The 27913-nt window shown below is 42.1% G+C and overlaps 1 protein-coding gene across 1 annotated transcript in view; it reads right to left on the minus strand.

Annotated features, from left to right (window-relative positions):
- The window catches only part of LOC109911901 (dynein axonemal heavy chain 5-like), a 274289-nt gene that overhangs the window by 99424 nt on the left and 146952 nt on the right, over positions 1–27913 (minus strand). The window contains exons 25-32 of the mRNA XM_048607992.1: positions 25217–25416; positions 23352–23505; positions 11516–11782; positions 10121–10249; positions 7471–7686; positions 2213–2359; positions 1951–2123; positions 1053–1062 (exon numbers count right to left, since the gene is read on the minus strand). Coding sequence (XP_048463949.1) covers positions 1053–1062; positions 1951–2123; positions 2213–2359; positions 7471–7686; positions 10121–10249; positions 11516–11782; positions 23352–23505; positions 25217–25416 — 1296 coding nt within the window. The remainder of the gene's footprint in view (positions 1–1052; positions 1063–1950; positions 2124–2212; positions 2360–7470; positions 7687–10120; positions 10250–11515; positions 11783–23351; positions 23506–25216; positions 25417–27913) is intronic.

Raw genomic sequence — 27913 nt, forward strand, 5'->3', positions numbered from 1 at the left:
AAACAACTGCACCTCCCAGTCGCGAACCATTTCAACTCCCCCTCCCATTCCTCAGACGACATGTCCATCCTGGGCCTCCTGCAGTGCCACAACGATGCCACCCGAAGGTTGCAGGAACAGCAACTCATATTCCGCTTGGGAACCCTGCAGCCCAATGGTATCAATGTGGATTTCACAAGTTTCAAAATCTCCCCTCCCCCCACCGCATCCCAAAACCAGTCCAGCTCGTCCCTGCCTCCCTAACCTGTTCTTCCTCCCACCTATCCCCTCCTCCCACCTCAAGCCGCACCTCCATCTCCTACCGACCAACCTCATCCCGCCCCCTTGACCTGTCCGTCCTCCCTGGACTGACCTATCCCCTTCCTAACTCCCTACCTACACTCACCTTTACTGGCTCCATCCCCGCCTCTTCGACCTGTTTGTTTCCTCTCCAACTATCCTCTCCTCTATCCCTCTTCTATCCGCCTCCCACTCTCTCCCTATTTATTTCAAAACCCCCTTCCCCTCCCCCTTTTCTGATGAAGGGTCTCGGCCTGAAACGTCAGCCTCTCTGCTCCTATGATGCTGCTTGGCCTGCTGTGTTCATCCAGCCCTGCACCTTGTTGTCTCGGATTCTCCAGCATCTGCAGTTCCTACTATCTCTGCTAAAATGTGATGTCAGGCACACAGAGGCTGGCAACCTACAAGTCAGTGCTGATGTCACTGAGTGTGCACTAAGAAAACAACATGAAGTAGCCAGAGACTGGCAGCCTCCAAGTGAACGCAAAGTGAGTGAGCGTTAAGAAAAACGAAGATCCGTAAGATGCATCCTGTGGGGATGAATTAGTTGTGTGCATTTCCCTGTGTGTAAGACAACCTGGCAGAAGGACACAAGACCTGGGTGTCCCTGAGCTCTAAAATATTGAAGGCTGAAGTGCTGTGTGAGTTGGTCTGAAACAATGATGTGGTAAGGCTGGTGATTTGCCAATGCCAGCTTGTGTGGGTGAAAGATGGTGGCCATGGAGCACACTGGCACTGTGTGAAGAAACAGTTGGTTGATGGCCAGCACATACAATTAGTGAGCTGCAGGCACCAGGTACTTACTGATCAGGAGCAAAAACAAAGTTGCTGGAAAAGCTCAGCAGATCAGGCAGCATCTATGAAGGAAAAAAACAGAGTTAACGTTTTGGGTCCGGTGACCCTTCCTCAGAACCGGACCCGAAACGTTAACTCTGTTTTTTCTTTCACAGATGCTGCCAGACCTGTTGAGCTTTTCCAGCAACTTTGTTTTTGTTCCTGCTTTACGGCATCCACAGTTCTTTCGGTTTTTACTTACTGATCAGGAATTTGCACTGCCTACTATCTCAGGGAAAGGAGAATTAGAAGTGGCATAAAATAAGACAAATTTATGTATTAACAACAAATAAGTTTTCTATCCATTTCATGTACACTGCCCCACTCCCACACATTTTAACCTTATATGCTAATCTCCTATGTGAGACCCTGTTGAAAGCTTTCTGAAAGTCCAAGTAAAACATATCCACTGGTCCCACCTTATCAACTTTAAATCCTCAAAAAATTCCAGTAGATTTCTCAAGCATGATTTCCGTTTCCTAAATCCATGTTGACGCTGCCCAATTCTGTCACTGTTTTCTAAGCGCTCTGATATTAAATCTTTTATAACAGGCTCTATAATGGACGACCAATGTCAGGCTAACTAGTCTATAATTCCCTGTTTTCTCTCTCCGTCCTTTGTTTTTAAATAGTGGGGTTACATTAGCTACCCTCCAAACCATAAGAACTGCTCCAAACAGTATAGAATCTTGAAACATGACCACAAATGTATCCACTATTTCTAGGGTCACTTCCTTAAAGGATGTGGATTATCAGGCTCTGGGGATTAATTGGCCTTTAAGCCAAACAATTTCTCCAAAAGTAATAATAATACACTTTTTCCTTCATACTTCTTACCTGTCAGTTAATGGTGTGATCACAAGTCGATCTGTGCAACCTAGGTATTCATTACAATAGTTGAACTCAACATCTGTGATCTGAATAATACATTTGTCTGCATCCTCTATAAAGTAAAACCGAGATTGTTTTTGCCATTCAAAATCCAATGGAGATTTAATGCTCATACGAACCTAATATAAAATTAGAATTAAATATTAGAATCATGTACATCTTCCAACAAGCTTTTGTGAACACTTGTTTTGGAGATGGTATTACATACCAAATCATCAAAAATATCTTTCTGGTGGACATGAATGGTGATAAGTGTTTCATATTTTGTTCGTTCCATTTTTGTTAGTTCACGGGTTGTCATATCAATCAAGTCATTAAGCATATCCAGGAATGTCTGATTAGTTGTTTGCATAATCTGCATGAAACAAATACTGCACATTACATGGTTTCTAGCTGTACACATTTTGTTGATTCAATCTTACATCTTAACAGAAAATCAAATCATATAATCGCACCCTCTGTGTAACAATCTAAACCTTTTGTCTGATGAGTATTTGAAAGCAACAAAATATACGAAGAATATGAAAGGACAATATTTCTAGAATCCCTACAGTGTGGAAACAGGCCATTTGGTCCATCAAGTCCACACCACCCCTCTGAAGAGCATCTCATCCCCACAACCCTGCATTTCCCATGGCCAATCCACTAAACCTGCACATTTTTGAACTATGGGAAAAACCAGACCAAACCCACACAGACACATGTGAGGCAGCAATGCTAACCACTAAGCTGCTGTGCCACCCACACATCAGCTTGGCATATCTTCGATCCACTTACAGGGTGGGTCAATACTTCAATGCTGTACATTGGAGTGCATCAGCTCCTATCTTTGCTGCTGCAAGGTCACATTGCACACAGGATGGGCACCCAGCCCATGGATTCTACCAGGATGCATCTCAAAACTGTTCAGTTGCTCTCCTAGTGTTCACTCACTTCATGACTACATCAATACTCACAACATCTTTGCCTTGCCTATTCTTCCATCCACTTGCAGAATACAGGTTGAAGTCATTTGCAATCATAGTATGGTGTTAACTTTAAATTGATAAGTCAGAAACCTTTTTTAAACTAACTACTTGTATCTCTTGCAAACCATCTGAAGATGATTGAAGAGGAGTGTTCTGACTAACATAAGAATCATAAGGATCATCTGAGCAACCCATGAACAGAATTACCCACCCCGTTTTCCTCTGCCCTTAACCTATTTTTCTCTGTCTGCTTGTTTGCCTGTGCATGTGTCAGGGAGGACTCTATGTGGGGATTAGAGTTTTAATTAGTAGTGTTATATGCTGACAGTTTGTAATTGTTCACATAGCTAGAACGTAATTACTTGTAATAAGTAATAATTGTTATTAAGTACAGAAGCCTAGTCTATACAATGTAAAGGCTTCCCACAGATCTCCTTGTCAGAGTGATCCATGTGCCACTGTATGGGGGATTATGTTAAGCCGTCATTTGTGAGTGATGTGAATGCTGACTGCTCCTAATGACCTGTTCTGTTTGTTATGGTCCTCACAAATGTTCATTGTAAGCATGACTGAGGGATCCCGCCATAACGAGGGTTATTATGACAATACAAAGGTCAGAGAAATGGAAAAGGAACAAATGCTACAGCAAGCCAAGGGCCAGCAGGAACTCTAGATGCTGAGCGGTCCGCACATGAAGAGGTCACAGCTGAAGGTCCCCTTTCGTTGTGCAGGAGGCATAGGAGGGCCAGAATCTTTCCTCCTTGATGCTATTTTCTCCAGATGAGCAAGGCACAAGCTGAGGATGTCCTGGGACACAGTCACAGAAGTATGTTGACTGTCTGCACACGACCTGTGACATGAAGGGCAAAGTGGCCATCCTAGCACAATGGCTGTCAAGGTGATAGATACATTGGATTTTTATGCAACTGGATCCTTCCAAGGTGCCATTGGGGATGTATGTGGAATCTCACTTGTCTACCCACAAGTATATCAAGGCTGTTACCAATCCTATTTATGCCAGATCATACCACTTTATCTCATTTCCCTGTGACGAGGTCAGTGATGAGATCAGGCAGAAGGCTTCCACAAGAGAGTTTGCTTCCCCCAGGTGCGGGGTGAAATAGACTGTATACATCCCGCTTTCAAAACATCACTTCCTAATGTAGCAGAGTTCATCAATATAAAAGGGTTCCATTCCTACAATTGCAAATGATCTGTGAACATCGATACTACAGTTTAGAATTCTGCGCTAGATTCTCTAACAGCTTCAGTGATGCCTATATACCTGATAAATGCCAAGTTGCTGCTGTATTTGACAAGAATAGATACTAGGGATGAGGACCACCCTCTCTGACCAGGGCTGATGACTCTTACCAAACTGAGGCAGAGCAATGCAGCCCACTCTTTGACTAGGGCCATAGTGGAACAGATGATAAGTCTGCTGAAAGTGAGGTTCCGCTGCTTGGATCAGTTTGAGTGTGCCTTACAATACAGTCCAGACAGAGTGTGCTGCATAACCCCTGCATGCAGTGCTCTGAACAATTGGAGCAAGTAACAACGGAATGTGAAGGAAGCTGAAGAGCTGACAGCAGCATCAATCTTCAGACAAGGAAGATGAATATATTGAGCAGGAGAAACATTACCTTCTGCATGTTAGAGTGCAGCTACATCAACTGCAACAAGCCAGACAGGCCTTATTTGACAACTGGTTCCAGGAGATGAGAGCTGGGTGCCGTGATCATTCACTGACAGTAAAATTCCTGGATACTCAAAAGGCACCAGTATTGGTGGTGAAGGGAGTGAAAGTCTGAAATTTTCCATCAATATATAATATTCATAAATTTGAAAGAGGCAAAGTGATAATGTACCTCTTTAGAAATAAACATAAAGCTTATTTTACAAACAACAGTAAAATACTTTAAATAAATAGGTTAATTTTTTGAGTTAGATTTTGGGCTTGCGTGAAAATCTCAAATAGGAACCAATTTCCTTAAATATATGTGAAGGTTTAACAAATTAACAAGTGTTTCATTTTTGTGGTATATAAAAAGCTTTAGAACTGAGTTAATTTAGGCGGAAATAAAAAACCGAAAGAACTGCAGATGCTGTAAACCAGAAACGAAAACAGAAATTGCTGTGAAATCTCAGCAGGTCTGGCAGCATCTGTGGGGAAGAAGGGAAAACCCAAAACGTTAACTCTGATTTCCATCCATGTTGCTGGACCTGTTGAGATTTTCCAGCAATTTCTGTTTTTCGTTTCTGATTTTCAGCATCTTTCAGCTGAAGAATAATCAGATTCATTTCCTCCTACAAAAACAGAAATTGCTGTAAAATCTCAGCAGATCTGGCAGCATCTGTGGGGAAGAAGGGAAGACCCAAAACATTAACTCTGATTTCCCTCCATGTTGCTGGACCTGTTGAGATTTTCCAGCAATTTCTGTTTTTGTAGGAGGAAATGAATCTGATTATTCTTCACCTGAATGAACACCAGCATATGCTATAATAATGCTGTGACCTGCACACAATGGGAATAGATTTTCCTATATTGCTCGAGCTTAGTGGGTGGACAAATGAGTAAAAGCGACTATAGCAGGAGTCTACTGTAACAGCCTGCGACTGCTCAAGTGAAATAAAAATCATTAAGAAGGGAGGCCAGAAATACAGGCACAGCAACTGAAGTAAACAGGGCATCAAAACTGGCCAAAAAGCAAAGTATGCTGGGAATGCCTGAGCCAAGACAGACACACAAGGGTCAATTCTGCCCAGGGACAAGTCCTTGTAAGATCCAAGACCAGACAATTGAAACCAGAGAAGTGTCAGAACATATCAAGAAGTGTGAAAGGGCAATTCAACCCTTCCTGGCAAACAAGCAACACTAGGTGCATGGGGCAGACATGCCTCGGTAAGACACAAGACCAGGTGTATATTCTGGGATGAAACCAGACTTCCAGGCTCAAGATCAGACACATAAAAGGGGTTGTTTTTAAGCAAGCCATCGAGAGCTATTAGCAGCATTTCAAGGTGATAAAGCCAATTAATTTTAAAAATTGGTCAAGTCCTTGGGAAGTTCTAGAACGTAGCCAGGAGGGGATAAGAACACAGCCCGGCAGGACTCAGGGAACCCCACTCTCCAGCCAACCTAGATGTACATTGGGATACAGCAGAGACCAGAGCAGCTCGCCCTCCGACCAACGAGAGCATCAACCTGTGAAGAGAGGAACTGACTGAATAATTCAACAGACCAGCAAAAGCTTTGTGTATCTGGGAAGTATTTTAAGTTTCTAAAGAATCAGGTAGTTAGAAATAGAGTTGTTAAACGTGTAAAGTTTAAGTCTTAACCTTTGTTGTCTTCAAATAAAGTTGCACCTGCTTCACTGACCATAGATTTGTGCTGTGTAGTCTTTTCCCGATACAAGCCAAGGTGCCTTGGTAAATTAATACTGTTTACACTGGCTGAGGATTCTGTGGGGTCTCAGAGACACCATGTTCCACACAACTCTACCTAACTTTCTATCTTTGTAAATCATTGATGAGAAAACTAATGGTGAGAATCCATCATTGGGATGCAACCAAATGCCCATTTTTTTTAATGTCAGGTAGTTGATACTCTCACAAGTAGATAGATGCAGGGCTATTATAGAAGCAAATATTAAGCTGTTCCCAGATACACAAAGCTTTTGCTGGTCTGTTGAATTATTCAGTCAGTTCCTCTCTTCACAGGTTGATGCTCTCGTTGGTCGGAGGGCGAGCTGCTCTGGTCTCTGCTGTATCCCAATGTACATCTAGGTTGGCTGGAGAGTGGGGTTCCCTGAGTCCTGCCGGGCTGTGTTCTTATCCCCTCCTGGCTACGTTCTAGAACTTCCCAAGGACTTGACCAATTTTTAAAATTAATTGGCTTTATCACCCTGAACTAGAAAACTACCATCTTTCTTTTTTAGTGTCAGAATGAAAGGTGATTTTATACCAGATTTTCAAGGAGGATGATTGCCTCATAAACATTTTCTGAAGCAAATATTAAGCTGTTGTGGAAGCAATGAACACTGGTCATGTGAATTAGTAATCCATTTGTCGTCATTCCCCTTCGCACACCACTTGAAACACATATAACAGAGTTTGCAGATTGCATATTTGACTTAATCTGCCATCTCAGAACTGACCACCAATACAAAAGCAAATAATCATCAATTCCATGGACCTGGTTAAGAAGGAAGATGAAAAATAGAATCTTTCAGTTCTAGTTTGATGTCGTTTACCTTGATGATATTGGAAAGGAGCTGATCTGAACGTTTCTGGATATGGATTAAGTGATATGGTGTAAAAAGATGGGCTAACAATCTCATGTTTTGAATATCTTGTATCAACAGTCACTCATATTTATTCACATTTCATTGTTTTTCAAATCTTCAATAAGGATGGAGTATCTTACAATAGTGGGGAGAGAGAATTACATGCAGCACATTATTTATAATCTCAAAACTTGTGAATCAATAGTCATTACCTTTTTATCAACTTTGGCATTATTTAAAGCTTCTTCAGAGTCTCTTGTCCAAATCATCTGAATACCCAGCAAACCTATCTGTGCAGGAAACATGGCCTGAAATTCATATAGTTTAATCTCCTTATCAGTGATAGATATTGATGCCTGGCGAATAATGCTGTGAATTGTCTTTCTGACCCCACTCAGGAGCTGTGCCAGCCAAACTTCCACGTTACCCTAAAACATGAGATGATTAAAAGAAATTGAGTTACCATGGCAATAGTTAAATGAAAGTACAGGGTTTTAGAAAATATTTCACAATAGAAATCTGTCTAAACAATAACTGTTATAAAATCCCTACAGTGCAGAAAGAGGCCATTTGGCTCATCGAGTCTGTGCTGACCCACTGAACAGCATCCAACTCTATCCCCATGGCTCCTGCATTTATCATGGTTAATCCACTTAGCCTGCACAACGTGGGCAATTTAGCATGGTTAATTCACCGAGCCTGCTCATCTTTGAATTGCGGGAGGAAACTGGAGTACCTGGCGGAAACCCACGTAGACACAGGGAGGATGTGCAAACTCCACACAGTCACCCAAGGCTGGAATCAAACCTGGATCCCTGGCGCTGTAAGGCAGCAGTCCGCTGCGCCACAGTGCTGCCCATAAACATAATATTCGAAAACATGCGCAATTACATTATGAGAAACATGAACAAGTACATTTTCTCTGGCCAGCAGATCGATAGAAGGGATAATTTGAGATAAATATGCATAAATGAGCAGAAACAGCAGATGGCCAGTGCTACCTACCAGAATGGGAAAGAAGAAGAGATAAAGTGAAGCAGAGTAAGCCAATATTGTTATATGTGGCACAAATGTCATCGGCTTCACCTTCCTCACAAAATCAAACCTCTCAGCTATAGCAATGGCAACCTAATTGTATAAGGAACTACATTGAAAGCCCCCCTTTCATATAACTGTTTTCAAAATGCAGCCAGGAGCGTGATTGACTCCCACTGGGCTCCTGATAGCTACGCTCAAACGTTTCCCAGACTCCGTGTTCCTTGTGCTTGTCATTTGAAAATTGCTAACCGCAGCTTGTCCTGTTCCTAATAAGTTCTACAATGAGCTCAGCGGTTAATTAATTGAGGTGTGTGGGTTGCCAGTTCCATTCCTCCACCAAATCCTGTCATCTCTTTGAAAACCTAATCATATCACTATGATGTGGGGAACCAGTGACATCTTCTAAGTACTTGATTATATGGGACCAATCCCACAGGTAATTGACAATTCAGACCTGCATTAAGAAGATGTGTCATGCAAAATGGTCATTATAACATTAGTAGTTGGATATATACAATAAATATGCTGACTTTTTAAAAAAAATTTTGCAAAGCTGAACATTTGCAAAATAGCAGCAATGTTACAATTGCAAAAAATACAAGTTTCCACACAATATTTGCAACATTTTCAGAAACAAGTCACAGTTGTAGGTAGCAAAAGTATTTGGTTTTGAATAGTCACTGGGAAAACAACCTTTTCCCCTTTTCTCTTTTTCTGAAACCTTTTTATCAAAATGCATGAATCGAAAATGCACCAGAAGACTTCATCATTGCAAATGTGAACTCACACCAGTATTTCCAGCAAAACAGAGTTCAACCAGTCATAACTGATCAATGAAGAACAAGAGGAGAGTGACTTTGGCTGCAGACCAGCATCTGGGACAATCAACGATCAAGTAATCTTTTCCTAATGTAACTGTTACTTGGCCAAAATAATATTCTGCAGACTTTTATGTGTTTTTTTTCAGGCTTGAGAAGAGAATGTGTTTTTGTGTGTATGCATATGTATGTATGTGTGTGTATATATGTGATAAAATCAGAATTTTTCTACTTCATTTATGGATGTAGCCATCACTGGTTATACCTGCATTTATTGTCCGTTTTTAATTGTCCTGGAGAAGGTAGTAGTGAGCTGCCTTCTTGAGCTGTTGTAGTCCTGGAGTGTAGAGATTCCCAAGCTGTTTTTAAGAAGGGACTTCCAGGATTTAGAAGCAGTGGCAGTACAGGAATGATGATGTTATTCCCGTTCAGGGAGGTTTGTGAGTTGGAGGGGAGCTTGCAAGTGATGAGTGTCCTCTGCATCTGCTGTCCATGTCTTTCAAGGTAGTAGTCATCAGTCTGGAAGGTGCTGTTAGTCGAGTTACAGTCAGTTATTGCTGTGCATCTTCTAGATGGTAAACATGGCTGTCACTGTGCACAGTGGTGTAGTAAGTGAATAAATGTTGAAGATGGTCAATGGCCAATCAAGCAGGATGTATTTTCCTGGATGGTCTCAAGCTTCTTGAGTGTTGTTCAAGCTGCACTTACCCAAGCAAGTGGGGTGTATTCCATCACACTCCTGACCTGTGCCTTGTAGATGGTGGACAGGCTTTAGGGAGACAGGAGGTGAGTCAATTTGCTGCGGCTAGTGGAAGAGTGGGACAAGGGAATAAGTCCACTCCTAACAGTTGGGTCATTACACCTGGAAGCAGTATGGAGAAATTAAACATAGAATTATTCACAAAGGACTGGCGACTGCAATGGGCACCATTTCAAGACCTCTAGGAATGGATGGCTGTGAAGGGGTGTCCTATAATCCATTTGGAAATGTCTCATATTTTCTCACCTGTGCCATAACTGGTTCGATGAGGTCAACTTTTTCTCCCTCCTGAGACGCGAAGCGGAGAATCTGATCATAATTTGTTTCGTTGAACCCCACTCTGTTAACATTGTCAAAAAGACTTAGCAGGTGAGCCTGAAACAGTGGAAGTATTATCTGTTAATATGCTGGCATGGTCCCTAAAAATCATGTATTCATCCCCACTCTGTCTAAAGGCAGGTTCTTGGCTTGTTGCATTCTGATGCTTCATTCTGAGCTGTTTCATTCAGTAGCGATTTGTAATTAACTTCTATTCCCAGGAGTAAGTCAAGGAGGCAGCTCCCAAACCTGCAACAGCTGATTCAGGGATGGAACCTCTGCTGGTGGATTTATTCAAAATCACACACTTGTCATTTAGCCAACTGAGCCAACCAGCTGATATGGTTGCATTTGCTATTTACTCATGGGATGTGGACATGTCTGACAAAGTGAGAATTTATTGCCCATCTTTAATTGACCGTGAGAAAGTAGTGGCAAGCAGTATTCTTGAACCGTTGCGGTCCATGGAATGCAGCTATACCCACCATGCTACTGGGAAGAGAATTCCAAGACTTTAACCCAATGGCAGTGAAGAAGCATGTTTAATGCTTGTTCAAACATTATTTTACAATACATTTTTTAGTACATTTTTAGATTATTCAGCATTTCCATTTTTGATTGCACTAGTTCCCCTCCACTTTTGCAATTTTTTATATTTTGACCTATTTGTTTGTGGGTGTTAGTACATTCAAACAGACATTGGACCAAAGCTCCACCCACATTCTGCAGATCTCCAATCAGAACTGGAAAACCAACAGAATACTGCAGAATATAACAGCAGTCTGGTTGCACTGTCTCCTGGCATTTTTTGGAAGTTTCCTTTTGGAATGTTGGAAGTTAACTTTTGGAAGTTAATGAGACAAACTTCAGTTGACCCTTAAAAGCCAAATTGACAGTTGAAGGCAAAGACAGGCACAGGAATTCTATCCCAATAATTTAATGCCTGAGACATACTGAGCAATAACACAAAGTGTCAGTGGAACCCAGGAGTAGAAATTTAGTGGAAAGAAATTGATTTCTACAGGAGTGCATGCATGTGTCCCACAGCCCATACCCAACCTCACTCGAATGGCGGTCATGACATCTGAAAGGGCAAAAATCTTACAGCATATGATTTGCTAAATCAACACATGTAAAGCACATCAGATATTTCCTTGCCCATAACGAGTGGATAAATTTTCATCATACTCTAATTGTCCTTGTGGGAAACAATGTGCAAAAACAAAATACTGTCGTGGGAGCAGTGATGTTGCAACTACATATCCTACATGTAATCTGTAGAGAAACAAGAATATCTCAGAGAGCAGGTTGAAATCACTCTACCTGTATAGTGTGAGAGTCAGAGGCTTGGCCAAGTATTTCCAGCAGAGCAGGGTCAGAAACAAAGAAAAATCTGGGGAATAAAAGGCGTTTCTTTTCCAAATATCCAGTGAGCGATTTCTGACACATCTCTAGCTGCTCCAGTAAATATGGTAAAAGCTGAGCTAAAGTCTCATCACCTACACAGCACTGCACAATGTTTGTATTGTCATGAGCTCTCTGCATGATCTTCTGCCATGACTTGTCAATGTTCTGAAATCTTTTGGCCTCCTGAAGTAAAACAAATGGGTTAGTTCAGCCAAAAGAACTACAAGCACATCACATATAGTAAAACTTCATTTCTGAATGTTTTATTTTAAGTCCAATTCCCTAATAACAGCTATTAGTAAGCATTCATGATACAGAATTATTACGATGTATGTGTGGTTGTCACATGGTAGGATTATTTTAAATCTGGTCTCCAATATTAATATGTCCAATAGTTTGAGCATGAATAGAAGTTGTTAACTGAATTGTTTATTCAGATAATGTTATATGACCAGTCTCCTCAGAACAGAGGTCCTTACACCTTCCATCCGTGAAAGCTACCAACTCATCTCAAACGTACCACTCCTTTTCAAAGTCCTTGAACAGCACCTTCCAAATCCAGGCCCATCTTTCCTATAGGTCCTTGTTTGAACCCATTTGGTCAATTTCCATCGTTTAGCCACAATACTAAAACACCTTTTAGGGAGCTAAAAATGTTATGTGACTGTGACAGAGGTAAACTACCCTTCTTGCCGTCGCAACCTAACTACACCTTTGATAGAACAAGGTGTAGAGCTGGATGAACACAGCAGGCCAAGCAGCATCAGAGGAGCAGGAAGGCTGACGTTTCAGGCCTAGACCCTTCTTCAGAAATGGGGGAGGGGAAGGGGGTTCGGAAATAAATAGGGAGAGAAGGGGAGGCGGATAGAAGATCGATAGAGGAGAAGATAGGTGGAGAGGAGACAGACAGGTCAAAGAGGCGAGAATGGAGCCAGTAAAGGTGAGTGTAGGTGGGGAGGTAGGGAGGAGATAGGTCAGTCCAGGGAGGACAGACAGGTCAAGGGGGCGGGATGAGGTTAGTAGGTAGGAGATGGGGGTGGGGCTTGAGGTGGGAGGAGGGTATAGGTGGGAGGAAGGACAGGTTACGGAGGCAGGGAGAGAGTGGTCCCTCCGGAAAGCAGATAAGGGTGGGGAGGGATAAATGCCTCATCCTGGGAGCATTCCACTCCCGTACATCTCAGATGTCCTCGTTTTTCAAGGACCGCAACGTCCCCCCTCAGTGGTCGAGAACGCCCTCGACCGTGTCTCCCGCATTTCCCGCAACTCATCCCTCACACCCCGTCCACGCAATAACAGCCAAAACAGAATCCCCCTCGTCCTCACATACCACCCCACCAACCTCCGGATCCAACGCATCATCCTCTGACACTTCTGCCAACCCCACCACCAAAGACATTTTTCCCTCCCCACCCTTATCTGCTTTCCGGAGGGACCACTCTCTCCGTGACTCCCTTGTCCACTCCACACTCCCCTCCAGCCCCACCACACCTGGCACTTTTCCCTGCAACCGCAGGAAGTGCTACACCTGTCCCTACACCCATCCCTACACCCATCCCAGGCCCAAAGAAGACTTTCCACATCAAACAGATGTTCACCTGCACATCTGCTAATGTGGTATACTGCATCCGCTGTTCCCATTGTGGCCTCCTCTACATCGGGGAAACCAAGCGGAGGCTCGGGGACCGCTTTGCAGAACACCTACGCTCGGTTCGCACTAAACAACTGTACCTCCCAGTCGCGAACCATTTCAACTCACCCTCCCATTCCTCAGACAACATGTCCATCCTGGGCCTCCTGCAGTGCCACAATGCTGCTCCCCGAAGGTTGCAGGAACAGCAACTCGTATTCCGCTTGGGAACCCTGCAGCCCAATGGTATCAATGTGGACTTCACAAGCTTCAAAATCTCCCCCTACCGCATCCCAAAACCAGCCCAGTTCATCCCCACCTCCCTAACCTGTCCTTCCTCCCACCTATCCCCTCCTCCCACCTCAAGCCGCACCCCCATCTCCTACCTACTAACCTCATCCCACCCCCTTGACCTGTCTGTCCTCCCTGGACTGACCTATCTCCTCCCTACCTCCCAACCTACACTCACCTTTACTGGCTCCATCCCCGCCTCTTTGACCTGTCTGTCTCCTCTCCACCTATCTTCTCCTCCATCCATCTTCTATCCACCTCCCCCTCTCTCCCTATTTATTTCAGAACCCCCTTTCCCTCCCCCATTTCTGAAGAAGCATCTAGGCCCGAAACGTCAGCCTTCCTGCTCCTCTGATACTGCTTGGCCTGCTGTGTTCATCCAGCTTTACACCTTGTTATCTCAGATTCTCCAGCATCTGCAGTTCCTACTATCTCTGCACCTTTGATAGCGTTGATCAGTCCATCTTTTTCCAACACCTTTTCACTGAAGTGCAGTGGTGGGACTGCAGCTAATTGGTTTCATTCTTATTTATCTCATTGTGGGCAGGATATCACTTGCAATGCTTTCTCTTCCCCTTATTGTCCAGTTATCTCTGGTGTCCTCCAAGGATATATGTTTGTCACCCTTCTATTCCTAAACTATGTGCAGCTGTGTATCATCCCAAAACACAGCATCACATGAACACCTTTCTTATAATGTTCATGTTTCGACATCCAGAATTGCATCAGCAGAAATTTCTTCCAGTTCATTATTGGAAAGACTGAAGCCATTGCCTTTATTCTCCTCTACAGAATCCATCCCTAACAACAAATTCCATCCATCTCTCTAGGAACTTTCAGAAACTGAATGATACAGTGCACAACATTAGTATAATATTTGCATCCAAGCTTAACATTATTTATGCTGGCTACTTCAACCCCTGAGATATCACTTGTCAGCAACACTACTTCAGTTTAACAATTGATGAAAATCTTCATCTCTATCTTTATTACTTGTAGACTTGACTACTTTACCAATGGGCCAGCCTCACATATTCCGTCTTAAGTAAACTTGAGGTCACCCGAAATGCAGTTGCCAATCTTGTATCTTACATCAAGTCTTTTTCAATGATCACCCCTTTGCTCACAGGCCTTCCATTGAATCTACTAAGCAGCAATACAATCTTAAAATTCTGGTAATTTTTTTTGAGTCCCTACATCATCCGTCACTCCCAACCCACCCATAATCCATGATACTTCCTGCTCATTATATGTCCCTCTTCTTACATTTAAGGGTTCAGATTTTAATGTTCTACCATTGCTGTCTTTGCCTTCAGTTACCAAGGCTTAAAACTTTGGAATTGCCTCCTGAAAGCTATCTCCCTCATTTTCTCCTGAAGAATCTCTTTAAAACCAACTTCTTAGACCAAGTTTGTGGTCACCTTCCCTGATCACTTTGCAGTTAATCAGGGAGAGTCAGCGTAGATTCATAAAGGGTAGGTCAATCCTGATAAACCTCTTAAAGTTTTTTGAAGATGTGACACAGGTGGTGGACTGAAGTAAGTCAATGGATGTTGTTGATGTGGACTTCCAGAAAACCTTTTTAAAATCACACAAAAGAGACTATTAGCTATGGTGGAAGTCCACAGAACTGAGGGAAAATTATTGACATGAATAGGAAAATAGTTGACAGGTAGGAAACAGAGAGTTGGAATAATGGGTAAGCACTCAAATCGGCAAGACACGACTACTGGTGTCCCACAAGGATCTGTGTTGGGGCCTCAATTCGTTAATGACTTGGAAAATGGCATAAAAAGTCAATCATCCAAATTTGCTGATGACACAAAATCGGGTTGCGTTGTAGACAATGTTGCTGACAGCATAAAATTACAACAGGATGTTGATAGATTGGGTAAATGTGCAAAGCCGTGGCAGATGAATTTTAATATAAGCAAGTGTGACATCATCCACTACAGATCAAAAAAGTTTAAATCAGGGTATCTTTTTTTAGAAAGCACAACGTTAAATACAGAGGATGACCGACAAGATTTGGGTGTTCAGATACATAGCTCTTTACAATACCATGAAGGAAGGCAGAAAATAGTTAAAAGACCGAATGGAATGCCGGCCTTCCTATCTAAAGTGTTGGAGTATAAGGATGCAGGCATTATGCTGAAGTTATATAAAATGTAAGTTAGACCCCACTAAAAGTACAGCAGATCTAGGTACCATATCTTAAGAAGGATGTTTTGGCCTTGGAGGGTGTTCAACACAGGTTTACAAGTTTTACCAGAGCCTTACAGGCTTCAGGGGTTACATTACGAGGAGAGTTAAGTGGACTTCAGTGGTTAAGTTATGAGGAAAGAGTTTTTAAAAAAATCAGGCCTTTATTCTCTAGAATTAGAAGGTTAAGAGGTGGTCTAATTGACATCTTCAGGATATGAACAGGGAAAGTCAGGATAGATAAAAAATAAACCATTTCCACTGGTTGAAGATTCTAGAAAAAAGGGGGATAGTCTAAGAATTAGGGCCAGGCCATTCAGGAGAGATGTTAGAAAGTACTTCTGCATACAATGAATAGTGGAGGTTTTGAGCTTTCTTCCTCAAATGGTGGTCAATGTTAATTCAATTGTTAAAGTTAAATTGGAGGTAGATAAATTTTTATTAAGTAAAGGTATCAAGGGATGGAGGCCCAAGGTATAGCAGTTAGGCCAGTTATTTGTGATTGTTATTGTTCAAGAAATGAGAGCATTGTCAGAACATTGCATAGAGCTTTGTATATTCCAATTGCTTGATTTATTGAAAATAGGATCCATGAAACAAAAAGAATGGTTGCTTAAGGCTCCCTCAGCAACATAGAAAAGATCCTGATGTAAAGTAGTAGTATGAATTAGTTTCAAACCATAAGACTACAAACTATAGCAGCAGAATTAGGCCATTCAACCCATCGAGTTTGCTCTGCCATTCAATCATGACTGATATGTTAAAAACCAAAAGAACTGCAGATGCTGTAAATCAGGAACAAAAACAAAGTTGCTGGAAAAGCTCAGCAGGTCTGGCAGCATCTGTGAAGGAGAAAACAGAGTTAACGTTTCAGGTCTGGTGACCCTTCCTCAGAACTGATGGTGGCTGGGAAAATGTCAGTTTATATGCAGAAAATAGGGAGGTGGGTGGGGTAGGGAGTAAACGATAAGATAGAGCCCAAAGAGAGAGAAAGACAGTTGGACAGACAAAGGAGTTGCTAACGATCAGGCTGGGAGGGTGAATAGTTGTTAATGGGCACTGTTAGTGACTAACAACAGGGGGTGTGTAGTGGCAGGCTATGTGGTAACAAGGCCTGGTGTGTGGGGTGGGGGGCTGAGACATGGGAGAGTTTAAGCCCTAAAATTATTGAACTCAATATTGAGTCCGGAGGGCTGTAGGGTCCCCAAGCGGAAAATGAGGTGTTGATCCTCCAGCTTGCGTTGGAATTCACTGGAACACTGTAGCAAGCCAGAGACAGAGATGTTGGCCAGGGAGCAGGGTGGTGCATTGAAGTGGCAGGCAACAGGTAGTTCAGGGTCTTTTTGCAAGCAGAACGTTGATGTTCTGCGAAGCCGTCGCCAAGTCTACGCTTCGTTTCCCCAGTGTAGAGAAGACCACATTGTGAGCAGCGAATGCAGTAGACTAGATTCTGGGAAGTGCAGGTGAAGTGTTGCTTCACCTGGAAGGTATGTTTGGGCCCTTGGATAGTGGGGGGGGAGGAGGTAAATGGGCAGGTGTTGCACCTTCGCCGGTTACAGGGGAAGGTGCTGTAGGGCTGTGGGGAGGTGTTGGGGGTGAAGGAAGTGTGGACCAGGGTGTGCTGGAGGGAACGGTCCCTGCAAAAGGCAGACAAGGGAGGGGAGGGGAATACCTGCCCATTTACCTCCTCCCTCCCCATTATCCAAGGGCCCAAACATACCCTCCAGGTGAAGCAACACTTCACCTGCACTTCCAAGAATCTAGTCTACTGCATTCGCTCCTCACAATGTAGTCTCCTCTACATTGGGGAAACGAAGTGTAGACTTGGCGACCGCTTCGCGGAACATCTACGTTCTGCTCGCAAAAAAGACCCTGAACTACCTGTTGCCTGCCACTTCAATGCACCATCCTGCTCTCTGGCCAACATCTCTGTCTCTGGCTTGCTACAGTGTTACAGTGAAGCCCAATGCAAGCTGGAGGAACAACACCTCATTTTCCGCTTGGGGACCCTACAGCCCTCCGGACTCAATATTGAGTTCAATAATTTTAGGGCCTAAACTCTCCCATGTCCGAGCTCCCTACCCCACACACCAGGCCTTGTTACCACATAGCCTGCCATTACACACCCACTGTTGTTAGTCACTAACAGTCCCCATTAACAACTATTCACCCTCCCAGTCTGATCGTTAGCAATTCCTTTGTCCAACTGTCTTTCTCTCTCTTTGGGCTCTATCTTATCGTTTACTCCCTACCCCATCCACCTCCCTATTTTCTGCATATAAACTGACGTTTTCCCAGCCACCATCAGTTCTGAGGAAGGGTCACCAGACCTGAAACGTTAACTCTGTTTTCTCCTCCACTGATGCTGCCAGACCTGCTGAGCTTTTCCAGCAACTTTGTTTATGACTGATATGTTTCTTAAGCCCATTCTCCTGCCTTCTCCCCAGAACTCTTGATCCCCTACCAATCAAGAACACATCCAACTTTATCTTAAATATACTCAATGACTTGCCCACCACAGCCCTCTACAGCAATGAGTTCCACGTATTAACCATCCTCTGGCTAAAGAAATTCCTCCTCATCTCAATTCTCATCCCGTCACTCTGAGGCTGTGCCCTTGGGTCCTAGTCTCTCCTACTAATGGAAACATCTTATCCACATCCAGGCCTCTCAGTATTCTGTAAATTTCAATCAGGTCCCTCTTCATCCTTCTAAACTCTATCAAGTACAGACCTAGAGGCCTCAACTGCTCCTCATATGACAAGCCCTTCATTCCAGGGTCATTCTTTTAAACCTTCTCTGGATGTCCTCCAATGCCAGTGCATCTTTCCTTGGATACAAAGCCCAAAACTGCTCACAATATTCCAAATGCAGTATGACCATAGCCACATACAGCCATAACAGTACATCTTTGCTTTTGAATTCTAGCCCTCCTGAAATAAATGCTAACATTACTTTTGCCTTTTGACTGTGAACTGAAACTGCATGTTAACCCTAAGAGAATCCTGAACTAGAACTCCCGAGTCCCTTTGTGCTTCAGATTTCTGAAGCCTTTCCCAATTTAGAAAATAGTGTATGCTTCTATTCTTCCTACCAAAGTGCATAGCTTCATACTTTCCCACATTATATTACATCTGCCACTTCTTAGCCCATTCTCCTAGCCTGTCCAAGTCCTTCTGCAGCCTTCCTGCTTCCTCAACACCACCTGTCCTTCCACCTTCCTTTGCAAATTAGCAAGAATGCCCTCAGTTCCTTCATCCAGATGGTTAATGTATAATGTGAATAGTTGTGGTCCCAATATGGACCCCTGCAAACTTCTACTATTCACCAGCTGCCATCCTGAAAAAGACCCTTTATTCCTACTGTCTGCCTTCTGCCAGTCAGCCAATCCTCTATCCATGTCAGTACCTTGCCCTAACACCATGGACTCCTCTCTTATTTAGAAGTCTCCTATGCAGCACCTTGACAAAAGCCTTCTGGAAATCCAAATAGATCAGATCCACTGGGTCTCCTTTGTCTAACTTTCTCGGTACTTCATCAAACAATTCTAATAAATTTGTCAGGCATGATCTCCACCTGACAAAGCTGTGCTAACTCAGCCCTATTTTACCATGCACTTCCCAGTACTCCGCAATCTCATCCTGAATAATGGACTCTAAAATCTTACCAACAACTGAGGTCAGGCTAACCAGCCTATAGTTTCCTGTCTTCTGTCTCCTTCCTTTTTTTAAACAGGGGTGTTGCATTAACCATTTTACAGACTGCTGGGACCCTCCCTGACTACAGTGATTCCTGAAAGATCGCTGTCAATACCTCTACAAGGTCCTTAGCTATCTCCTTCAGTACTCTGGGTGATTTATCCATCTTCGGACTTTTTAGCTTCCCCAGTAACCTCTCCTTAGTGATGACCACTGAACTCACCTCTGCCCTGACATTGCTGAAATTCTGATCTGCGGCTGATGTCTTCCACTATGAAAACTGATGCAAAGCACTTATTCAGTTCCTCTGTCACTTCTTTGTTCTCCATGACTACTTCTGCAGCCTCATTTTCCGATGGTCAATGTCCACTCTTGCTTCTCTCTCACCTTTTACAGAACTAAAAATGACTTGCAATCTTCTTTTATATTACTGGTTAGCGTACCCTCACATTTCATCTTCTTCTATTTGTTCCTTTTTTAGTTATTCTCTGCTGGTTTCCAAAGGCTTCCCAATTCTCTGGCTTCCCACTAACTTTTACTATATTGTATTCTTTTACTTTTTTAAATGCTATTCCTGATTTCCCTTGTCAGCCATGGTTGTCTCACCCTCTCCTTCATATGTTTCTTCTTTCTTCGGATGAAATTCTGCTGTGCCTCCTGAATTACCCCCAGAAACTCCTGCCATTGCTGCTCCACTGTCTTCCCTGATACAGGCCTTCCATCCAAATCAATGCTGGCCAGCTCTTCCCTCACATCTTTGCAACTCAATGGTAATACCATTACCTCTGATTCCAACTTTTTCCTCTCAAACTCCAGGGTGAATTCTATCATACCATAGTCACTACTCCCTAGGAATTCATTCACATTAAGCTTCCTAATTAAGTCTGCCTCATTGCACATCATCAAATCCAGAACTGTCTGTTCCCTAGTGGGCTCTATCACAAGCTGCTCAAAAAAAGCTTCTCAGAAAATTCCATGATTTCCTTTTCTTGCAATCAACTACCAACCTGATTTTCCCAATCCACCTGCATATTTAAGTCCCCCATGGTTATTGTAATAGTACCTTTTTTGTGTGTATTTTCTATCTTCTGATTTATTTTAGTCCCCACATCCTGACTACTGCTAGGATGCCTGTACCCAACTCCTATCAGGGTCTGTTATTCTTTGCAGTTCCTCAATTCTACCCACACAGATTCTACACCTTCTGACGCGATATCACTTCTTGCTATCAATTTCATTTCATTTCTTACTAACAAGGCAACCCTACTTCCTGCCCAACTGCTTGTCTTTTCGATAGAGCATTTATCCGAGGATATTTAATTCCCTGCCTTGATCCCTTGCAGCCACGTCTCTAAGATACACACAACATTGGACCCGCCAATTTCAATCTGTGCTACAAGTTCATTTAACTTGTTTCGTATACTGCATGCATTTAAGTACAACGCCCTCAGTCCTGCGTGACCATCACCCTTCTCATAATTACCCCTTTATAGTTGTGCCTGAAATTAGATTCCTGGCCCTTTCTATACTTTCTGTTCTATCACTTGTTCTAGAAACTTTAATAACTTCTGTTGAGCCATCTCCTCCCTTCCAACATTTTCCATAATTTTCCATGCAACTAAACCCAGCCACACAATTTAATTCAAAGCCCTATCCACAGCCCTACTTATGTGATTCACCAGGACTGTGGTCCCAGCATGATTCAGGTGGAGCCCATCTCATCAGAACAGCTCCCTCCTTCCCCAGTACTGGTCCCAATGTCCCATGAATTCAGACCCATTTCTCCCAACCGATCTTTGAGCCATGCGTTTACCTCTTTAATCTTGTTGACTCTGTGTCAATTTGCTCATGGTTCACAAAGTATTCCAGAGATTATTACATTTTTGGTTCTGCTTTTTAATTTAGCCCCTAGCTGCTCAAATTCCCACAGCAGAACATCTTTCCTCTTTCTACCTATATCGTTGGTTCCTATGTGGACCATGATACCTGGATCTTTCCCCTTCCGCTCCCTGTTTGTCTGCATCTTAGATGAGATATCCTGAACCCAGGCACCAGGCACCAGGCAGGCAACACAGCCTTCAGGACTCTCAATCCTAACCGCAAAGAACGGTGTCCATTCCCCTGACTATACTATTCCCAATTACCACTACATTTCTCTTTTTTCCCACCTTTTGAATGGCTCCCTGTATCACAATGCAATGGGAGCAAGAATCGTAAACCTGTAAGACAAGCTCAAGGGCTGAGGCTCCTTCAGCACTACCTCCTGGATCCCTCTACCTGTCTCCAACAAGACAATCCTTGGCACGCAGAGTGTAGGGAGCATCAATTTCTCTTCAAATTATACCATTTTCCGAAAGATCCAAAATAAGGCAGTGTAACAAGCAAGCCTTTCTTGGCAGAAATAATTTAAGGAGGTAAACAGCTTATGGAGAGGGAAAAGTCAGTGATACAATTTATTTAGTTTTCTGAAAAGCATTTAATGCAGAGTCATATAATAGATTGGTCCTCAAGGCTGAAAGTGTTCTTGCAATGAATCATTGTGCTGTCTGAAAGAAGAAGAGTTTGTTGACATGAAACTAGATCAGCATGGAAGTACTAATACCCGGGATATCTCACTAGTTACATCATTCTATATGGATCTAGTCAGTTCCTTAATAGCTCCATTTTATATTATGGTGGAGTTGGCACTGGCTCAGAACAACCTCCTAGGGGAAAACTGGCTTTGACCCGTATTAATGCAAATCTTCCACAAATGTTATTCTTCTCCCTCTCAACCAGATCTTTGTCCCCTGCTATGAAAATTAGGCCGAGTATTCTGTTGTTCCATACACCATTCCTCTAGCCCTATCCCATGCTGTTTACTTGCTGCTTCCAATTTTCCAGATTCCTTTCTCTGATATTGTCTCCCTTCCTCCCCCTTCCTCTTTCCCTGCCCTGACTGGTTACTGGGAATAAATTGGATATTTAAATATGTTAAGTTGATGGAATTTCATTGGGGCCTCACCTGTGTTCATAGACACAGCATCAAGGACTGTGATACGAGTGGGAGTGTCTCTTCATGGGGCTCTCAGGTCAGGCTTCAAACCCCACCTGCCCTGGAAGTATGTTATACCATGTCTAAGCAGGTCGAAAAATATATTGTATAAATAGGAGCAGGCTTAAAGAGAGGTTTGTGGTTGAATGTGCACAATGTGCAATTTTGCTCTCTGCAAAAAAATTGTGAGAGTGTGAAGAATACACGCTAGAGCTTTATTCATCACAACAGGGCTATCTGAGCTCAAACACTGGCCTGGGTTCAGTCGTACCAATGATTTCTAACCTGTTTAACCTAAATATTGGGCTTGGCGTTGACTTCCAACATGGAACACCGCAGGAACTCAACTGATTACTTTAAGTGGTATCAAACCTTGATCACATACTCAGATGAAAATTCACCTTCCTTGCCTTCAAAGAATTAAATCAATCTGGTTCTCTTAGTCATTTAGTTAGTCTTGCTTGTTCATTGAGTTGGTGATACAAGATGGTTCACCAAACATTTTGAAATGTGAATTTGTCTGCATGCAGCATAATGTCAGAAGAAATGTAACCATAAATGAGTGTGACAGAGGAGCATTTAATTTATGTAGGCTAGAGGACCAATCAACTCTGACACAAAGGGGTGAAACTGGTTCCTAATTTACTGAGTTATTCATCTTAATCGTACTGTCAGAAGCAGCATAATCTAACATTTCACCACGGGCAGTTATAGGACTATTATTCACACAAGAATAAGAATAATTAATGTTAGTTATATATTTTCTTTTTTAAAAATAGTCAAACTTACTGAATCATTCCATTTCAGGCAACAATTACAAAGACAACAGAACTGTAATTCGAAATGCATTTTATAGAATTCTCAAAAGGAACACATTTTACTTTCACAGATTGTACAAACTTGTGGCAGTTGTTTTGCAATATCTCCACCAACAAACACAGCTTCCAGGTAAATCCAAAGGTTCTGAACTGTGAGCCAGTTTTCAATTATTTCTGTGGTATTTGAGAGCTTATGCACCCACTGTTGAATAATGGGCTTGAATGGTGCATTGTACCTGCCAACAAAACAACCACATCTTTGAAAAAGCTCATTCATGACAACACAGGCACTTCAACTTTAACACGGTAATTTTTTTCACCATTCAAATTTCTAATTGTTCAATTATTGATCACAAAAAAATGACTAAATAAATCCTACCCATATCTTTCAGAAGTTTGAAAATTTCAGAAGAAACTTAATTTTGAAAATCAATTTTCAAAGTGTTTTGCTTCCCTGATTTCAACTAAGTGTATAAAATTCAACACAACACCAGAATATAAAGGGCTCAGGCTCTTAGCAATGTCCTAATTAAAGGATAGACACGGAAATTGAAAAATCAGCCATTGACATCTGCAGTGTCATAAAACAATTATGTTCAAATCTTTGACATTTGAATAGATAATAAAACCTGAAGTTCAGTGTGTATAGTGAATTCTTCAGCTACAATAACTACATGTTTTAAAACATTTATTACACTTCCCTTCTAATATAGGATATTTAATTACCTAAGGATAGGATTTACCAGTTTGCATTTCATTCTAAGAGTTTAAATAATATACTGTTGGATCTTTATTCTCATGGTTTAAGTCTGGTGAACCATTTTACCAAGTTGATTTGTGATTCTTATGCAGATGTGCAATACATAGAGTTCCAGAAGACATTTGACAAGGTGCCATATGAACATAAAAATTCATAGCGTTGGGGTAACATGTTGGCATGGATAGTTAACAGGAAACAGAGTCGACATAAATGGGTCACTTTCCAATTGGCAAGATATAATGAGTAGAGTGCCACAGAGATCAGTGCTGGGACCTTAATCTTTTGTAATTTATAAGAATGATTTGCATGAAGTATGGTAGCTAAATTAGGTGATGACAGAAGGATAAGTAGGAAAGTAAGTTGTAAAGAGGACATAAGCGGGTTAAGTGAGTGGGTAAAGATCAGGAAAATTGAGTATAATGTGGGAAAAGTGAAGTTGTCCATTTTGGTAAGAGATTAGACTGCTCTGAGATGGCAAGGTATCTTTGTGCATGCAACACAAAAGGTTAATAATAATGTGTCATAATTAATAAAAGTATGTTATTATTTACTGCAAGGAAAATTTTATGAAAAAGTAAGATTATACCTTAGTTATACAGGGCACTGTTGAGAAACGTACTGTATAAAGTATCAGTCACCTTATTTAAGGAAAGATGTAAATGTGTTGGAAGCAGTTCAGAGAAGACATAGCAGACTAATGCATGGATTGTGCAGGTTGACTGATGAAGAAAGGTTCGACAAGCTGTAGATTTGTACCATTGGAGTTTAGAAACATAAGAGGCAACTTCATTGACACACATAAGATCCTGGGGGGTCTTGGTATGGTGCATGTGGAATGAATGTTTTCTTTAGGAGGAGTATCTAGAAATAGGGGTGGGCGTGGGGGGAAGGGGTCACTGCTTCAATATATTTTAAGGCAGTGATAAGGAAATAGGACCTGAGCGTGTAATTCTCTACAATAAATGGTAGTGGAGGTGGAATCTTTGAACAGAAGCAGATAAAATCTTGATAAGTAAACGAGTGACGTGTTGTTGAGTAATCAGATCAGCCATGATATTACTTGAAAGGTGGAGCAGGCTTGAGGGGCTGATTGGCTTACTCCAGTGCCTAATTTGTATATTTATAAATTCATGTATGATTCAATTCCATTATTTCGTGCATTACAAAAAAGTTTGTTATCCAGTTACCTGTTACTCATTAATGAGCCAAGTATCATCAGACTGTCCTCCATTAGTGCAATGTTCTCTGTGGTATCTGATCCTTTGAGAAGCAACTCACCCCTCGTCTTGAATGAGGCAAAGGTAAGCACATGACCGCTCCATTCATTAATAACAGCTTTCAGTTTTGCTTCAATGTCCTTTTCTTTCCCTGCACTAATACAAATGTCCTAAAAAAAACAAATTTTCTTTATTTAGTAGCTGGTACAATATACTGTCAGTCGGGGAATCAAGGGTTACAAGGAAAAGGCAGGAAAGTGGACGTGAGGAACATCAGATCTGTGATGATCTTATTAAATGGCACAGCAGGCTTGAGGGACCAAATACTCTACTCATGTTCCTTTTTCTTATGGTCTTATGGTTTCTAGTCTCCTCTTGACTTTCTCAGTCAAGATTTGGGAAATTGGGAAAACAGTCCCAATTTCTCCAATCTTGCCATGTAACTGAAGTCCTTCATCCCTGGAACTACTTATATGAATCTCTTCTGCGCCCTATCTATTGATTTTATATTTTTCCAGAAGTGCAGTGTCCAGAGCTGTACATGATACTACAGTGAGGCCAAAATACTGCTCTATACCAGGTTTAACATTACTTTCTTGCTTTTGTACTCTAGTGCCCTATTGATACAGACCAAGATGCTGTATGTTTTATTAATTGTGCTCTTAACCTGTCGTACCACATTCAGTATTGTTTGCACTTAAATACTGAGGTCTCTCTGCTCCTGCAACCCCTTTAGAATTTACCTTTTACTTTATATTTTCTCTCTACATTCTTTCTATCAAAATGAATCATTTCATATGTCTCCACATTAAATCTCATCTGTCATTTCCTCACATTTCCATCAACATCTCTACGTCCTTTTGAAGATTTACATTATTCGCCTCAAAGTTCACAATAGTTCCAAATTTTGTATCATCCACAAAATTTGAAATTGTATCCTGTACACCAAGATTTAGATTGTTAACATATCAAGAAGAACAGGGGCCTACCACTGACTTCTGGTAAATTCTACCATAAACATTCCACCAATCCAAAAAAAAGTTTTACTTTTGGTTTCCCATCACGAAGCCAATTTTGTCTTTGCGTACACGTTGTCCTTTTGTTCCAGGAGATATAACTTTGCTCACAAGTCTATTGTGCAGTACCTTATCAAATACCTTCTGGAAGTCCATATGCACCATATCAACAGATAACATTAACAACATTCTCTATTACCGCTTCAAAAAGCTCAAACAAGTGGGTTATACACAATTTACCCATAACAAACGCATGCTGGCCTTCCTTAATTAACTTGCATTTGACCACGTGACAACTTTGTTCAAAGTTATCATTGTTAAAAGCCTCCACATCATTATAACTAACAGGCCAATAGTTGCTGACTTAATTTATTTTGCGGGAGTCAAAAATGCAATTTTCCAATGGCTGGTTATTGTTTTGGTATTAAATGCTCAGAACTATTTGGGTGGGTGAGTTTTAACAGCTGTAACAGTCAGGAGACTCTTTTGCATTTATTAGCATGTCATGAGTACCAATCAATTGCCCATCCAGCTGGAACAGCATTCACAGGAATAATCTTGTCAGATGCAACCAGGAAACACATGTTCAAAATCTGACTGCATGTATTAGCCATGTAGACTGTGAGTTAGACTTCTTCCTCCTAGGTCTGGTGAATTCAAACTTGACATTTCTTTGTGCAAACTCTTTTAAGCGTAAGGAGTAAAACACGTCCCAGTCAACAAGCCTCTCCAGGTTGGCTGATACTCGCATACCTAACTGTGGTAGACAAGCTGGTCTTTACTCAAAGAGTGTTCAACTCAAAAGAGGGGCTTAACTCTAAAGATCCAGACAAAGGTGGGTTAGATAGAAAGGAATGGCAAGGAACTTAAAGGGTGTGGTTGTTAGGGCCACTGAGAAAGACCCCTGAGGAATGATGGGAGGAAAGCAGGATGCAGCTGGGAGCAAGGCAATGAAAGGGGCATGGAGGATAAGGAAAGGTGAGAGCTGCCTATTAAGGATGAGGTCACAATGGGGGAATTTGGTACATTGGGGAGGGTGAAAGAGCAGGTCGATTGAACAAGTCCTGGTGGGAGGATAGTTCTAAGGCTCGGCATGGAGATTTTTTATGAAAATGGGATCAGAGAGAAGAGCAAGAATATAAAAGGAAATATTGAAAGCACTGGTAGTCACAGGGGAAAACTGAAGACGGTCAGAGGCGATGCCAGAGGAAAGGAGAAGACCATTAACAGTGATAATGTATGCAGGTCGAATGGCATGGAGGTGCAATGATTTGACCTGGAGGACATGAGGGTATTATCGGCAGTGGGCAGGGGGTTGAGCTGTCATTGGGACTATAATGAATCATAGGGGTGGAATGGGGGCAAGTGTTATCATGGAGACAGTTTGGGGAGCTAAGAGGAGGTACAGGAGCCACGCATCATGGGTAATATCTTTATTAACTACCTTTCCCAAGGACAAGAATCCAAACCTTGGTTCATGACTCCTCTGTAGGGCCATGAATCACAAATCATTTAGAAACTGGCTCTGTTTAAGATAAGAGATAGGAGGAACTGCAGAAGCTGGAGAATCTGAGATAACAAGGTGTAGAGCTGGATGAACACAGCAGGCCAAGCAGCATCAGAGGAGCAGGAAAGCTGATGTTTTGGGCCT

This window comes from Rhincodon typus, chromosome 2 (assembly GCF_021869965.1).
Source record: "Rhincodon typus isolate 14 chromosome 2, sRhiTyp1.1, whole genome shotgun sequence".
In the NCBI taxonomy this organism is placed as follows: Eukaryota; Metazoa; Chordata; class Chondrichthyes; order Orectolobiformes; family Rhincodontidae; genus Rhincodon; species Rhincodon typus.